Consider the following 15,521-nt stretch of genomic DNA (forward strand, 5'->3'; position numbering starts at 1 on the left):
AGGCGACATGGGAGGCGACCAAGATCGCACCACAACTTGCCCTCCCCATCCTCCACCGCCACCAGAGGTCACGCAGGGCAAAGCACATACGGTGATGGTGGCGCGGTCTCTCACATGGGAGGCAAATTTTTCCCCTTGCGGGGGGGAGTGCTTTGCGGATTTGGCGATGAGGGCGACGTAACTGGGTGAGGCTTCTTCCCCGCTCTGGTGTGCCTGTTGCTGTTGCAGCTGAGTCGACATAGAGGTTCCCCATGATCTTCAGGTCAAGGACGGTCATGGAGAAGGGAAGGTACCCGACGTACCCTAGCACATGATCCCCGCCTCCAAGTCGACACGTACGTGTAATAAAAATGTGGAGCCTCGGGCTCGAACACGCGACCTCGCGGGAGCGGCCGTGGATGAATGGGGTAGCTACCATCCTGGTCGATGACCAATGTGAGTAATGTGAGCTCCGATAGATTCCACATATACAACTGGCTACTGGCTCCGACCCATGATGCGTGCTAGCTTCAAATCGATGGGCCGGTCTACGGGGAGATACCAGAATAAGTGAGTGAGCTTGTCGTCATAAAGAAAATTAAGAGAGTAAACAGAAACTCAGAGTCTTGCAAAAAAAAACAAAACAAAAACATTCTGATTTGTACATGAGAACCTCCACGTAGAACATGTTTGCAACATAGTGATTCCTATTATCCCTTGTGCTCCATCAACATTCACACCCATTTTATACTCTTGCGCATTGTTTCTTCTCTTTATTTTCTTTTTAGCGTGGCACTGTTACGATAACAATGCCTAACGTAATATGACTATATTTTTTTTTGTAATGCCATATAATGTATAAGTCATATTAAGTTGGTCTAACTTGACAACTTAAAATCCGTGCAAGACTAATCAACCAAAAAGGAGGGATATAGATGGCCTGATTAGTATTAGCTCGATGGACATGGATTGGATTGCATAGCTAACTAACATCACTCGCGAGGTACCAGCAAGCTCGTCGTGGCAACCAGGTAGTGTCGGGCTCACCTCCAAGTTATTGGTCTTGCCAAGGGCGCTGCATGAGACCAGCATGGATGCGGCGCTCGGTGAAGCTTCTCCTTGACGTGTGGAAGCTACACCAAGTTGGATCCATGTAACATTATTGCACTAGGAATGGACTGGCTGGAGTGCTGGACCGATCCGGTGCACATGCATGCACATGGTCTCACTATTTTTTTTTGTCTACAAACCAAGTCTTGTGCAACTCGACATGTTCAAGGTAAATACTACACCCTTCTATCCAATAAAAAAGTGTCAAAACCTTAGTATAATGTTGGTTTACATTTTAGTCCTTCTAAATTCAAAATGAAGCACTATGCCTAACTCGCATCTCGACCATCTCCCTCGCATCGCCCACATCTTGCTCGCATGTCTCCGAATCGCTCACTCCAACTAGCTTCTGGGAAGATCACTCGCTTTTTACCGGATCGCTCCCTTCTGGTCGGATATCCAGCTAGCTTCTAGCCAAATCTCTAGCACGTCTCAGACTTGGTCGGAGGAGGATCCCCTCTCCGTGCAAGCTCTATGATAGCTCCTCCGCCACGCCAACTCCGACTATGGCCAGCTCCTCCTCAGGCCAAGACTGCCTTCGTGCTGGCTAGGTCCTCCTCCAGCTGGCTCCTTCTCCATTCCTCCTATTCCAAGTGTGCCTCCACCACTCGGTGCCATTCATGGATGAACTTAGTGTAGTGGCATCTTCCTCCTACACCTCCGGATTCTACGTCCTCCTCTGGGTCAACATCAGGTACTCCTACACAAGACTAAGAACAATTCAAACTGCAAATCCAATTGATGATAATTGAGTAATTCGAGAGCTCATTGCAATTCTATTAAATGATAAAACATTAATAGATCGGTACAAGCTGCACTTGATGAGCCAAACTAGCAACAACTCACATCCAAGAACATCATAAGTATACACAAACATTGGGAGTATGTTTGTGTAGATGCACACAAGTTGATCATCCAGTATGTAGTAAATACAATTTTGGTAATGGGGGAAATCAAACCTTTTAGCACTAATTAACTAATACATGTGCTAAATTGGTGCTTACATCCAGTGGAGGGGTTGGGAATAGCAGATAGGGATGTCAAATCTCAAAAAAGAGCCACACTGGTGTAAAGAATTATGATATGGGGTCAATTAAGTGTATTCATAGCTGGGGATTATTGCACATCAGTTTTTTTGGTGTCGTCGCTTGGCAACATAGTCAGTATGCAGCTCCGCCGCAGCTTACATCATTACATGTATAGTCTAACAAGTTGCGGCTAGATTTCTCGGCGTGACCAGAGTCCCAACCACCACTTGGTGATTGTTTGTATGTTCAACTTCGACTAAGCTAAGAACCTAGCGAACTTTGGAAGGGCAAAAATTCATAGGATATTTAAGATTGGAGTGGTCGTGTTAAGTGCAAGTGCAACTCAAAACAAGGGTCTTCCTATAAAGAGGAAATTTCACCTTTCACCAACTTTTTTGCCCCAAATCTAGCAACATAAAAATGCAAGAATATCCAAAACTAGAGCATGTACTCCATTGTACTTGGCTGAGATTATGCTTAGTTTGAAATCAATAGTCAAATGATACACCATTGCATGTGATAATACTTATATCCAGGTATGTCCAATAGATACTACTACGACCAGGCAACTATATGTGACTTAGGTTTGTTAAAAATTCAAGCAACTTCTCAACGTAAATGTGCGCACACACTTCTCAACATAATTTTTGTGGCAACTAAGACATGACTACCACATCCACACAAGCAAGTGGAATTTTTGGTGTAGTATATGGCTATGTGGAACCCGAAGAAAACAAAAGGTAAATTCGTGGGAAGGAAGCTGAGCTGACATCAAAAATCCACATTGACATCTAATCTAAGCATAGGGTATCCGAATCACAGGAACACTTGTCAATTTCGTTACAGGTAGACATGCTAACTGGAGAAAACAATTTGAGCGAAGCGGAAAAGCATTTTTATACCATCTTGGAGAGTCGCTCCCTGCTCTTGGCGTTCTTGATGTTGCTTCATGGCGTACCGCCGCATGATCTTCCCCATCTCTGTCACCTTGAACCTCTTCGCCAATGCCTTAGTGACACACACACACACACAAAAGATGAACAAAATCAAGAAACACCCAAAGCAACTAATGGACTTGTAAGAACATATGCATAGGCCGAGAGGGACCAATAGGAAACCTTTTGTGTCTTCATCTTGTAGCCATTACCGTATTTTATGATGACGGCGAGTGAGCAAGGCCAACGGGGAAGATCGATGGAACAACGCCCGTTGATGCACGCAAGGTCGTGGCTACAGGGTGATCGATGCTAGCTCTATCCTCGAGGGAGCGGGACCCTTCATGTCCGACCTCGCAGTCATCGGATTAGGCCTCGCTAACATCGTGTCCGACGATTCATCGTTAGTTTGGACCAAAAAGGCCATCCTGTTTAAAGGAGGGGAGCTCGGTGAGCCAATGGAAGGTGGAGGGAGTGTGGTGATGGATGGGAAGTTGGCGCGGCGAGCGAGGGGAGCATGGTGGCGAGGCAAAGGGAGCGCAACGACGAGGCGAGGGGAGGCTCGGTGGAGCAGGAAGAGGTGAGGTCGCGAGGCTGAGCGTGAGAATGGAGTGCGGGTTGAAGTAGAAAAATCTCAAGGCCGTGAGGGTGGCACTACTTCATGATATGACTATATATCCGAGAGGTAGATTGTGAACTTACAATGCAAAACCACTACGAGGCCATCGACCCAATTCTTGTAAGAAGTTGCTCTCTCTTTTTTTGTTTTTTTTTTCATGTTGGTATGAGCTATATTATAGATAAATTATACAAAGAGTAAAGTTACATGAAATCACCACTTTGAAGTAATAAAATGTATACAAAGAGTAAAATCAAGTCGGTAGTAGCGCTAGCGAAATAAATTCCCGCGCAGGATTCGCGCCAAAGGATTTTGGTTTTTTGGGCCGTTTTGAGCGGAGACGGAGACCAATAGGGCCCAAACCCCACATTTCCCCTACTCTCCTACTCAACGAAATCCTCTCCTACTCAACGAAATCCAGATCGAACGCCGCTCTTCCCCGTCGCCGGCCACCTCCCCTCCGCTCTTCCCCGTCGCCGGCCACCTCCCCTCCGCCGCCCCCTTATCCATCCGGCCAAGATCCAACCGCTACCGAGCCCCACCGCACAAGATCGACCTCCGCCGCCATAGACTCGCCAAGAAGAGAGGCGGCGCCCCATGAACCGCTCTGCGTCGCGGCGGCTCGTTCGCCGGCGCGCTTGTGCGCTGGTAGAACGGCGCGCAGCGCTCCGTCGAACCTTCTGCCGACGTCTCGCGCGCGGCTGACTTGGGCTTTCACGCCGGCGAGGTGGTGCAGGCCGCCCGGACGCGGCGTTCTCCGTCTCCGTCTCCGTCTCCGCCATCGACCAGACCGTGGCCTCGCCCTGCTCTGCTCCGGGGCGTCGCCGTGCAGGTATATGGTATCCGAACCCTAATCTTAATCCATCTTGCCCCTAATTCGGTTTTCTTGACTGGGAAATTGTTTCTCTGCAGAGGATCAGCAGTAGGATCGAACGAGGCGTTCCAGTACTAGTGCTGCCGGTACAGCAGCTTCTCCTGCCAGGAGTGGATCACATCCGTTGGGAGGGGCTGCAGTTTCAGGTATGTGAAGCTCTTTTACTCGTGTTGGTTCAGGACACTTTTACTCGTGGAACTGGGATATCAGTTTGATATGTATGGACTAATGGGGGCTAGATAGGCTGAAACTGCAATTTGGTGGTAACACTGTCAGCTGTCTGTCAGTTTTAATGGATGACTAGTCTGCTAGATAAGGAAAGTACAGCCTCTCCTCCACGAAATCTCCATCCCCACTCACGATAGTATCCATGTCAAATTGGGATTGCTGCTTCACATCTCTCATGTGTAACTTATATTGTTTCTTTGCCTGTCTGAAATGGGATCAGTAGTATTGATTTTCAACTCTGGCGTCTCCTGGAATAAATAATTGATTTAGTCATCAAAGTTTGATTCCTCTCTGTGATGTCCAGCAAATATCTTTGGTATGACTGTTTGAACGGTTTAGTACCATCTATGGTACTGGACTTGTAACCCAAAACTAGTTTATACGTGGATGCATATCTATGGTATTGGAGCTTTAGTAAGGTTCAGCCATGACATGAACACTAATTCTTTTGGCGTAATAAGACTATATTAGAATACTGCAAAAAGAAGCATAATCATATGGCAGGCGTGCACAAAAAGCTGTCGGAATTCCCTGAGTCTTCTTATTTCGTCAGGCTGCAAATACATCCTGAATTCACTACCTTGTGCAGTGCATGGACTTCAGATAAGGTGTTAGTTCATACTGAATATTGGGACCAGCACGTTTTGTTTTTGTACATCCCTCTACTCACCGAAGGTCAACCTTTGCTTCTTCCTTGTGACCTCTGCCTGGTGTGTCTGACTGACCCTGTTGACACCGTGTTAAACAACTAGCAGAAACAGTAGAGAACTTTGGTGAAAAGTTCAGATTTTTTGGTGTCCATTTCCATCTGAGCTAGTTGTACATTTAGATATGATTTTAGTTTAGGTTTGCTCTAAACATTAACTCGTGATGTGCAAGATTCACTTGTCCGGGCTGTCAAAATGCACGCATACACGGTGCTATTGCTCCCCATTTTCTCTTCATTGCAGATTGATAAAACACATTTGATAACGGAAAACATCTTTGTTTCCAGCCTTGCTCTAAACATTGACTCGTGATATGCAGAATTAGCTAGTCTGAGCCGCTCGAGATGCATGAATACGCAGTGCTATTTCGGCCCATTAGCTCTTCATTGCAGATTAATAGAACAAATTCGAACTACTACATGTTTATATGAAACTAAATCAAGTTTTGAGATCAATTTCCACTGATGTCTATTTCATTCTAATTGGGAAAGTGTCCCGCTAGTTTAATGCATGAATCGGTTCATAATTCTTTGGCTGTAATAATTTGTCTTCATATGCTAGTTTTATGCCTCTCTTCTGTAGTGTATCATTCAAATTTCTTCTCTACTTTATGCAGGAAGTGACACGGCAAGAGGCATTGGTGCTGTACGAAGACACCGGAGGCTTGGCTTTAATTTGGAGTTATACAAGGGCACCGAAGTCTTTGCTGTAATTTGGCTATCAGGTACTTGTTATCTTTAGGATCTTGTGATAAGTGTATGTACACAGCATAATGACCATGGTGTACTCAATTGATAAATTGTATTTATCCCGATGTCTGCCAACAGGTCCCAAATCAGTAGAGAGTTTTAGGTGAAAAGTTCAGATTTTAAGGTTTCAATTTCCATGTGAGCGAGTACGTGTACATCCAGATAAGTTTTAGTTTTGGTTTGATCTAATATCGACTCATGATATGCATGATTAGCTAGTCCGAGCTATCAAGATGTATGTGTACATTGCATTTCTGGTTACTTATAAGATGTGCACGTGCTGTGCATGGTGGTGGATGTATCCAATCTAGCTATTTCATCTTTGTGTTGTGCATGATGCTGGACAATTCTAATTCATATCTTTGTTATTGTGGTAATTCTGATTATATAATAGATAAGAACATCGTTTGCCGTACTGACCATGTGTTGTTCTTCTTCAAGGGCAAGGAGGAAGACTAAATGACAGGCAATAGGTGTTGCGGCTAATGGAGGAAGGTTGGCAAGCGGCTCAGCAGTCAGCATGGTCTTGGTCACACGATCAGTGGCTCATTCTTACATTAATTGATTTGTGCTAGTTGTATGAATTATTCTGTTGCTGCTCCTGTGTGATAAGATAGTCGATGTCATGTGTTAAGAAGTTGTTTTGTTTGGTTGAGTTAGTTTTGAATCTGAGATTGAAATTTTGCTGATGCTTTGGTGGCTGTTGACTGTCCCTGATTTGACATATAACCTGCATGTGTGATGCCATGAGCTCCATTAATAATGCTCTAAAATTTTGCATATGCATTTCTGTGCAACTGGCTTGTTGCGTGTGAATTCTTGGAGTGCAACCCATCTCTGTTTGGTTCAAGATGTATCTTTTATTTATGGGTGTCATTTCATTTAGTACGGCAGGCATAATATAATGTCAATGGTTCTAGCGCAACGCATCGATGATAGAAGCGAACGAGTTTTTGGCCCTGCGTTTGAAGTCCAATGAAAAGAGAATCGAAAAAAAAAAGTCGAATGAAAAGAAGAAGGAGCGCGTCCACGGGAACAACAATTCTTTGAGGAATTCCTTTTTTTTGGGGGGTCCCGTCCTGCACAAGCTCAACCTCGCGGCGTGGCGGAGGCCAGTTTCGTTTGAGTACGTGCTGGAGCCAGGCTGGCGTGGCCGTGAGTGGCGTGTTCGGTCGGATCAGCTCGCGCGCCCCGTTCTTCTAAGGCTCAACAACTTGATGCCCGATTGGAGTGGCGTGATCCGCCTCCACCGCACCGCGTGGCGATGCACGCTCGCGCAGCCGTTCCCGCTGCACCACGACAGGTCCTTCGAGCTCAAGGCCGTCTCTTTCGGGGCGCATTGCGTAGGCTCCAGATACGGGTGGCTCGCCTTCTCCTTCTGCATCTACGGCGGCCGGAGTCTACTGCCTCACAAGCTATGGAGACGTCCACGTGCTGCTCCTACCAGAGCGCCGCCGCAGGGCCGACAACCCATCATCGCTGCCGGCGATACGACCTTCACTCTCGGGTCCGGCGAACCATGCTGAATTTGCTAGGTGGCCGATGAAACAACAGCATGATTTCATTCGTAGGAGATCTTTGGGGCCAGACCTGAATGCCGCGGCCAAGGTCCAGGCCCGCCCGTTTGCTCCTGCAACCAGTTTCGCCCCGCCATACAACACGGTCTCTGCTTTCGCTGGTGCCAAGAATCTGGTGTTCTGCGAGGGTAACCTGTACCAGATATGGAGGAACTCGAGCTGCACGGTTACTGTTCGGCTGCCAGAAGGCGGCCGTCGTCGTGTAGCAGAGAATGAAGTGTTTGTTTTTAGGTGTTTTCCGCAGCGCCAACCATGCTGGGACGCTGTGACCGACTTGGGGGGCTACTCGGTGTTTCTCGGGAGGAACAACGCGGTGTCCATGCCCCCTGCTGAAGGTGTTCCGGGGTTCAAGGGTAACTGTGTCTACTGGATCGGCGGGAGGGGTAGGGATCAGGGCATGGTCTTTGACATGGCAACCGGGAGGTCTACACCTTGCCTTCCCGCCGCTGCTGCTGCTGCTGCTGGGGTCGCTCCGCAAAGCACAGTTTGTTGGTACTTTGTCAATGACATGGTGAATAACTGCAACAATGTTAATGGAGGCAAATGAGTTTATCAGACCTGTGCGGGGAGTCCTGGCTGATCGAGCAAAAACAACTAGAGTGATGCGTCACCAAACTTGTTCAGTGAGCTCCACCAGCCATGTCTGCAAGTTGTGCGTATGGTGCCTGAGAAAGAGCCTGATCTGAAGGTGCTGAAGATATATGTAGCCAATAGTAATGCTACATGTAGCCAATAGTTTGTTCTAAGTTATCTGTTCCCTAAGATAATTTGCTTCAGCCTTTTGTTGTTGGTTTGTAGTACACCATATCATCTGACTTTCTATGTTAATGTCATGTAATGGGAAAGTCGTTTATATTCATCACAGTATGATGGAATATACCGGCGTATATCTGGTTTATACTACCATCGTGAGGGTCTTGGTCTCTCGGACCAATCCAATGAGTTCATGTAGGTGCTTGCCGCTGGCGCTGACATGTTTGGTGTCGGTTTCTACTCTGCCTACCTTGTGGTTGAGAGGGTTGTGGTGGCCGCCAAGCACAACGGCGACAGTCAGTACATCTGGGAAAGTGAGACCCCAGGCTGGTGGCTCCTTCATCGTTCCTCGTGATACGCCTGGGTATTTGGATGGTCCTGTACCTCAAGGATGACCAGGTATGAAGTCCAAGCGTTCTATATTGTGTTTATCCTACCATCAATGCTTTGATGTGTGTTTGTGCTTAGCTTGGCTGCACTAAACAGCTATAGATGCGCTTATCTTGGCTGCACTAAACAGCTATAGATGTGCTTATGCTTGATCTAAACTGTATTGTTTTGTGGCCGGTAGATCCTTCACTTTAGGTAGATACTTGGTTTATTAGGTGTCCATTTTTTACTTTTTAGATAGTGTAAAAACCTCTCTTATGTGTTATAAATATCTGCAATATCGTAACTTGATACTGATAGACCGTCTCTAGCTCCCGTCAAATGTTAGTTCATTGTATTGTCAACCTGTAGTGCCTGCAATTGAATTCGTATCGAAGCCTTATTTAACTAGCTTACTCTCCAGATGTGGGATAAAAGTTCCTTCAGATATGTCAGTACGCCGGCGCTCTAACACCTTCTTATGCCCCGACAAGTCCATCACAGCCGCCATCATCAAGTTCACCCCCATATACATCCTGCTCGTGAAGTAGACGAGATTGAAGTAGGACGCCAAAATGCATATGCAGTGAGTCAAAGGGGCCTTTTCGGGCAAACAATCGAGTTAACTGAATCCAAAATCCAGCAAGTGCTAAATATTACAGCCTCTACTCCTGAATATAAGACGTTATGGGAATTCAGATTGAACTCTTAAAACGTCTTTATATTCAGAAACGGCGGGAGTAGTTAGTTCATATAGTAGTGATTGTAGTGGAAGTAATCGTAGGCTCTGGCCATGCATATTCAAATGACGCAGCAGCCAGCAGCAGTGGCCTAGCTGGAAGAGGCTAGAACTGCATGGAGGAGGTTCTTCTGCGTGGGCTCCCGTTGGTTGGCTCTTGGCTGCTGGACGAGTGCGGCCATCTCTGTTTTAAGCTGAATCAGCATGCATGGAGGAGAGTTTGAGTTAATCAACCGCGCGCAGAGAAACCAGCAAAAGGCAGGAACTGAAGGGAGATGGACGAGGACAATGGTGTAGGACGCGCGCGCGCGTACCTGTTTGAACTGTCGTTTCAGTCTGAGGTTGTCGTCGGCGAGCCGGCGGACCTCCTTCTCCAGCTCCTGCACGTAGGCCCTCTTCCTGGCCCTGGAGCGCAGCGCGGACTCCCTGTTCTTCATCATCCGGACACGGGCGGTGATCCCCTGGCCGCTGCTGACGACCTGGTCCTCCTCATGCTCCTCCCCGCCGGTGCCGATGCTGAGGGAGAGAGAGGGCGGCGGCAGGTCGAGATGGTGGTGGTGAGGGTGCGGGGTGGTGCTGGAGATGGAGAAGAGGGAGCTGAACCCGCTCAGGCTCAGCTGCGGGCTGCCCGCGGCATCGTCGTCAGACATGCTTTCTTGCTTGTCGATTTGGTGCCTGGGGATGCCGATGCCTTCTTATGTGAGTGGATGATAAAGACGACGTAGTAGCACATTGGGCGATCCACCAATGGATCACACCACCTACCAACCCACGTGAGTAGAATTCGAATGATCCGTACATGAGTTGAAGATGCGCGGTCCAGTTGATTTCACAAAGAAAATTGGCTGGCTACAACGACGTCCGAAATTGGATGCTTGGTCCTGTGCGAAGCAAGAACGCATGACACGCTCACAGAATTGGCTGGCTACAACGACGTCGTACGGCGATCGTCGCGTGCGTCCGTGCCGCTCAGCTGCCCGTGATTCACTAACCACTACAGTGAGGTCCATCGATCCAGATAACACGTCTAATGAGGGGTGGCCGGTTCTCGAGATGGAGATGGAGATGGAGATGTCGATGCCTTCTAGCACCAAGTTGCCAAGTTGGGCATCCACCGATGAATCGCAGCTTGAAATGCTCCGTATTGCTTTGTTTGATGTTAGAGCTTTGCTGCGGGTGAATCGCCACAAAACTCATCCCCAATCCAGACTATTGAGTGAAACTCCTACCTTTACCCGATCTTCACAAAACGCATCTCCGATCCACAAAGATTTCAAGAGAAAGTGAGAGTAAAGGACGATTAAGCTCAATACGCTAGCAACGAACATGATTTTAAAAAATAAATAAAAATTTGAGGTTTGGTGGAGATTATTTTTACTAATCCTCGCAACAAACTTTAGTGTCTAAAAAAGCCTACATGAGTGGAAGACGTGTGATCCAGCTTAAAATGGGTCTGGCAAGCACTGCGTAGGTCCCGTTAAACCAAGAATGCATGACACGCTCACAAAATTGGGTTGCTTCATTGCACGCGTCCATGCACATACCAGATCGAATGTTACATAAGAGCGATGATAATTAGAAAAAAACGAAAATCCTAAAAACATGCATTATAATATTCACATTTGTCATTTATTATGTAAAACTTGCTAAAATGGAATGCTTTTTTCGGGTCCTCACTGGGGCTGGAATTCGGTTTGAACCAAGCCAGCTCCATTGAGCACACCACATCTTGTTAAGATAACAAATTAGCCCCTTCCGGACTTCACCAATCTTAGATTTCAAAATCGGCTGGCTCATGTAGTTCATGAGTTAGCTCGTTTAACTTGGCTCATTAAAATTCGGGTATTAGCAAGCTCATATTACAACTTTGGCCGGTTCGTTAATCAACGAGTTGCGCTGAGTAAGGAGCTACTCGTTTAGCTACCTGGTTTTGAATTGTATTTCTGGCCCTTGACCTCATGTCGGACTGAGCTGGAAAGTTATTCCACACAAAAAAATATGCATAGATACCTGAAATCCATATGGGCATGGATATTGATTTTCATAATTTTATTTCAGAATCCAGACTCCTTGAAGGAGAGCTCATTTTTGAGTTTCCAATGTTAAATCTCATATAGATGCTATTGGTTTCCTAGCCAATATAGACCGTCCGATGAGAACGCGGTGAATGAGTAAAGTAATTGAAAAACACATTCACAAAGACGCCACCCAGTTCCACAGATATCTAAGTCATTATGTTACCCTAGAGGGACATGATCACGGTGAGTCAGCCCTTCTTGGTAACTTCTACAACTTACTTCTAAGATGTTACTTGGGGCGTGTTGGGAAGTAGTCCGCTTCTCCAAATCCTCAAATCTAGCTCCATAGACCCAGATGTTGCGTTCCATATGGAGCTCAAAACGTTCGACACAGCTTCTCCGATTTCAGTGGGATGCCAGCCCATTTATAGCCGTTCCAGCGATTTGGAAGAAAGTTGGGTCAGCACCCCAAATCGGTGGAATCAATACTTCCTGCCACCTTCGACACAGTACTGAAAGTGGCAGTACAATTTCACGAATCGGTGGCCACCAATTCGTAAAATTGGAACTGCCAATTGATTATAGGGATGGAGGGGATCCTTTGTATAGCATAAATTGAATCTGGGCTCACAACAGACGACAAATGGAGCCAATTCATTTTCATACCTTCGATTTGGGGAACAGGAATCAATCAACTCAAAGTTGCGGGAGACAACAAAGACAAAATTTGACCGAGGTCGTCGCAGCCACCAGTTCACTTTCACGGTTGCCTTATGCTTGTGGGGCCGTGGCTAGGGTCGGGGTCGCCGAGCTACATGGGTCGCGTGGATGATATCATGGAGGAATGAAGGGAAATTTGAGAACATCGGAAGATGGAAGAGGAAGGGCGAAAATCGGTAGAAGATGGGGTCACTGTCTAGCGGGCTCGTGTGGGACAGGTAAAGGAGGACGAAGAAAATTCTAATAGAAGCGGTAAGCTTCACTTGGTGGTGGAAAAATTCTGTAAATATACACAGCTCCGGATTTGTTATTTTACGGATCTTCAAAAGACCGGATTCGCGTTTTGTACACAAAAACTACCCAGCTTCGCAAGTCTAGCTCCATGAAGTGCACGTGTTCGGCGTTGCCCCACACACAAAATCGGAGAAGCTAAGAGCTGCAGAGATTCCAAACTTGCAAAGATGAACGTGAGAGAGTTGGCTTGCATTGCTCAACTGCTCAAAACATTGTGGTATGAAGGTGCATGTCGATCCGTGGTAACATAGATAGATAATATCGATGTCCTCTAAGCAGGTAAATATGTTGTGGCTGGTGGACATGCACACTAGTGAATGTCGGCTTAGGTGAGTGGTCGTATATGTAAATGCATCGTGAAATTTTCATGATATTTAGAATGGATCAAGTTTCACTACTACTCACTAATTATGTTGTGTCCTTCTAGTTAAACATACAACATGACAACATTTTGACCTAGACCGTAGAAACAAACGGTTATCACCTATTTATACTGATTTTTTAACTTATTTTTTAGTTTGTTTAAGGATGAAGATTATGTTTTACCTTTTCTATGTTAGCGTTCACATAAAAGTTATCTAGTATTTTATTTATTATATGTAGCACCATTAACAACATATATTTAAAAAAGAAATACAATGCTATTTTCATAAGATTCTAACATTTATCCTTACATGAACCTAGCACGAACAATGTTAATCATAGAAATCTTGCGAGTATTTCAATTTTTAGTTTGCGATATTTAGTGTCACTCAGTTGTATTGTAGTACGTTTATATGCATATTTTCCTATTTTAGCATGTGTCAACATACCAGAGGGTTCTACAACATATGCGACTAAAACATATTGCTAATTCCCAAAGGAGGTTTGTATGTTTTAGATGGGAGAATTATCTAGGATTTTTTGTAGAGAAGATTACCTATACTAAATAGCTAACTATAGTGCGAACTGTCTTCATATTGGTTTCCTCGTCATTACCTCTCTTCTTTGACTTTTTTTTTGGGTTAAAATTAGTAAAACTCATATTTTCTCGTAGGCTCAATAGCTCAATGACACATTTAGATATCTTTATATCATCACATTTGTTGTATCTATACAATCTTTTTCATATAGTTTGAATTCTTATAAGTTTGTGTGGTCATGTTTTATCGCATATAAACAAATACCTACTGGCGAGAGCGTAGAATGACTCGAGTGAAGAGTGGAGGATAGTGGAAACAAGATCATACACGACATCCTTGTAAAAATAGATGAATAGACTATACAAATGGGACAAAAGCAAACAAAACCAAGAATGTTGTGCTGCAATATAATCTTCTAATTTGTGGAATGATACTAGGAATAAGTATCTCTACGAGGATAAATTATTATATTTTCAGTTCATTAAGTAGTTAAGATATTGTTATTCCAACTAAACTATGGTCTTAATATTCAACATTATTATAAGCACATGAACAACTATTAACTTTGCGTTGCGTATTAGACTATTATGTTCTTCATCAAAAACATGTTGTATCCCTAATATATGCATCTTTTATTGAAATGCATTTTAAAAATATCAAAAAATACAAAAAAAAAAAACGTCTTGTGTATATCTTGACATGTTGCATGCTCACAATTTTGTTTTTTGTTCTTGACTACATGCATGCTTCATCATCATAACATCAAGGTTTTTAGATTGCTCACAAAGTTGTTTTAGCGAAAACTGACATGTTTTATGCCCTATGTAAAAAAAAACTTTTGGTGCTAAAATAATCTACTTCTTGGGACATTTTTGTCCTTTTTTACATAGGGCACAAAAATTGTATGTTTTATGTGAAACTTTACATGCACGCATAGAACATGTCCCTCTACATGCGAATTTTTTTCTATTTTTTTAACTTTTAAAAATATGGTTTGTACATGCCCGGTGCATATGCACCCGGGATCAGTTTTGAGTTTCACGAAGATATGTTCATATTTTATCACATCAAAAGCATAAATGCTCATCGGAAAGAACAATCCAGCTAAAAAATCACAAACTAGAACAAATTAAGGACATTGCTAGTTCTGCCATTTTCATTAGTTACGCGAGAAGTTAAGATAGTTTAAAACAAATGGCCAACAAGATGGCCCAAAATTTTCAAAAACAAATAATACTGTCACAACATTATACTACCTCCGTTTCAAGGAATAAGACGCCCTCGTTTTACGTGCTTTTTGTTTCATCAAAAATTACTTTAAATAGATAAAGATTGTTTGTATGAAATTAGTATTATTAAAAAGTGTTTTTTAATACGAATCCAACGATATATTAATTACATATAATATAATTAAAAAAATTTGCTTAATTTTTATGGTCAAAGTTCGTTTTGAAATACGCGTATCTCTTATTCGTTGAAACGGAGGTAGTATCTCACAAATGTTTTACCTTCGGGGATCCCAAAGAGTTGTTCTTTTTTTAATGTTGGCGAAGATAGCCGCTAGCATGGAGGATATATTATTCTAAAGACCAGCGTGTTCCTCTCAATCTAAATTTTCCAACAAACAATCATGAATAGCGACATAATCGAGCTAGGATGGGTGCCCTCGATATTTGTGACGGGAACCTGGTGATGGAGCTGGTATACGAGAGTTGGCTTCAGCTGAACCAAGGAAACTTTTACTCATTGAATTACTCTTTGAAGACAGAAATTCGAAACGGAACTCGGGTCCATATGATACCTATATCGGGACCATTCAATTTCATCATGATCCGTGTGGCGGACAATACAGTGGGTGGTATTCCACAACCTATATCAGTTTGTAAACAGTACATTTCTGCCACGCAGTGTCCTCATTTA

General features: G+C 44.4%; 2 protein-coding genes across 2 annotated transcripts; one reads left to right on the forward strand and one right to left on the reverse strand.

Moving 5' to 3' along the window:
• Positions 1 to 3,569: 3,569 nt before the first annotated feature.
• Positions 3,570 to 8,377, forward strand: LOC124690958. Its single transcript, XM_047224267.1, has 3 exons — positions 3,570 to 3,632; positions 4,584 to 4,691; positions 7,577 to 8,377. Exons 1-3 carry the CDS (start codon positions 3,570 to 3,572, stop codon positions 8,351 to 8,353), a joined length of 948 nt encoding a protein of 315 aa, XP_047080223.1. The 3' UTR covers positions 8,354 to 8,377.
• A 1,149-nt stretch (positions 8,378 to 9,526) lies between these two features.
• On the reverse strand, positions 9,527 to 10,317 carry LOC124693462 (protein FD-like). Its single transcript, XM_047226938.1, has 2 exons — positions 9,982 to 10,317; positions 9,527 to 9,861 (listed from the first exon to the last, which is right to left on the reverse strand). The coding sequence occupies exons 1-2, from the start codon at positions 10,315 to 10,317 to the stop codon at positions 9,760 to 9,762; spliced, it is 438 nt and encodes a 145-aa protein (XP_047082894.1). The 3' UTR covers positions 9,527 to 9,759.
• Between the last annotated feature and the right edge of the window lie 5,204 nt (positions 10,318 to 15,521).

Source organism: Lolium rigidum, chromosome 2 (assembly GCF_022539505.1).
Source record: "Lolium rigidum isolate FL_2022 chromosome 2, APGP_CSIRO_Lrig_0.1, whole genome shotgun sequence".
Classification (NCBI taxonomy): Eukaryota; Viridiplantae; Streptophyta; class Magnoliopsida; order Poales; family Poaceae; genus Lolium; species Lolium rigidum.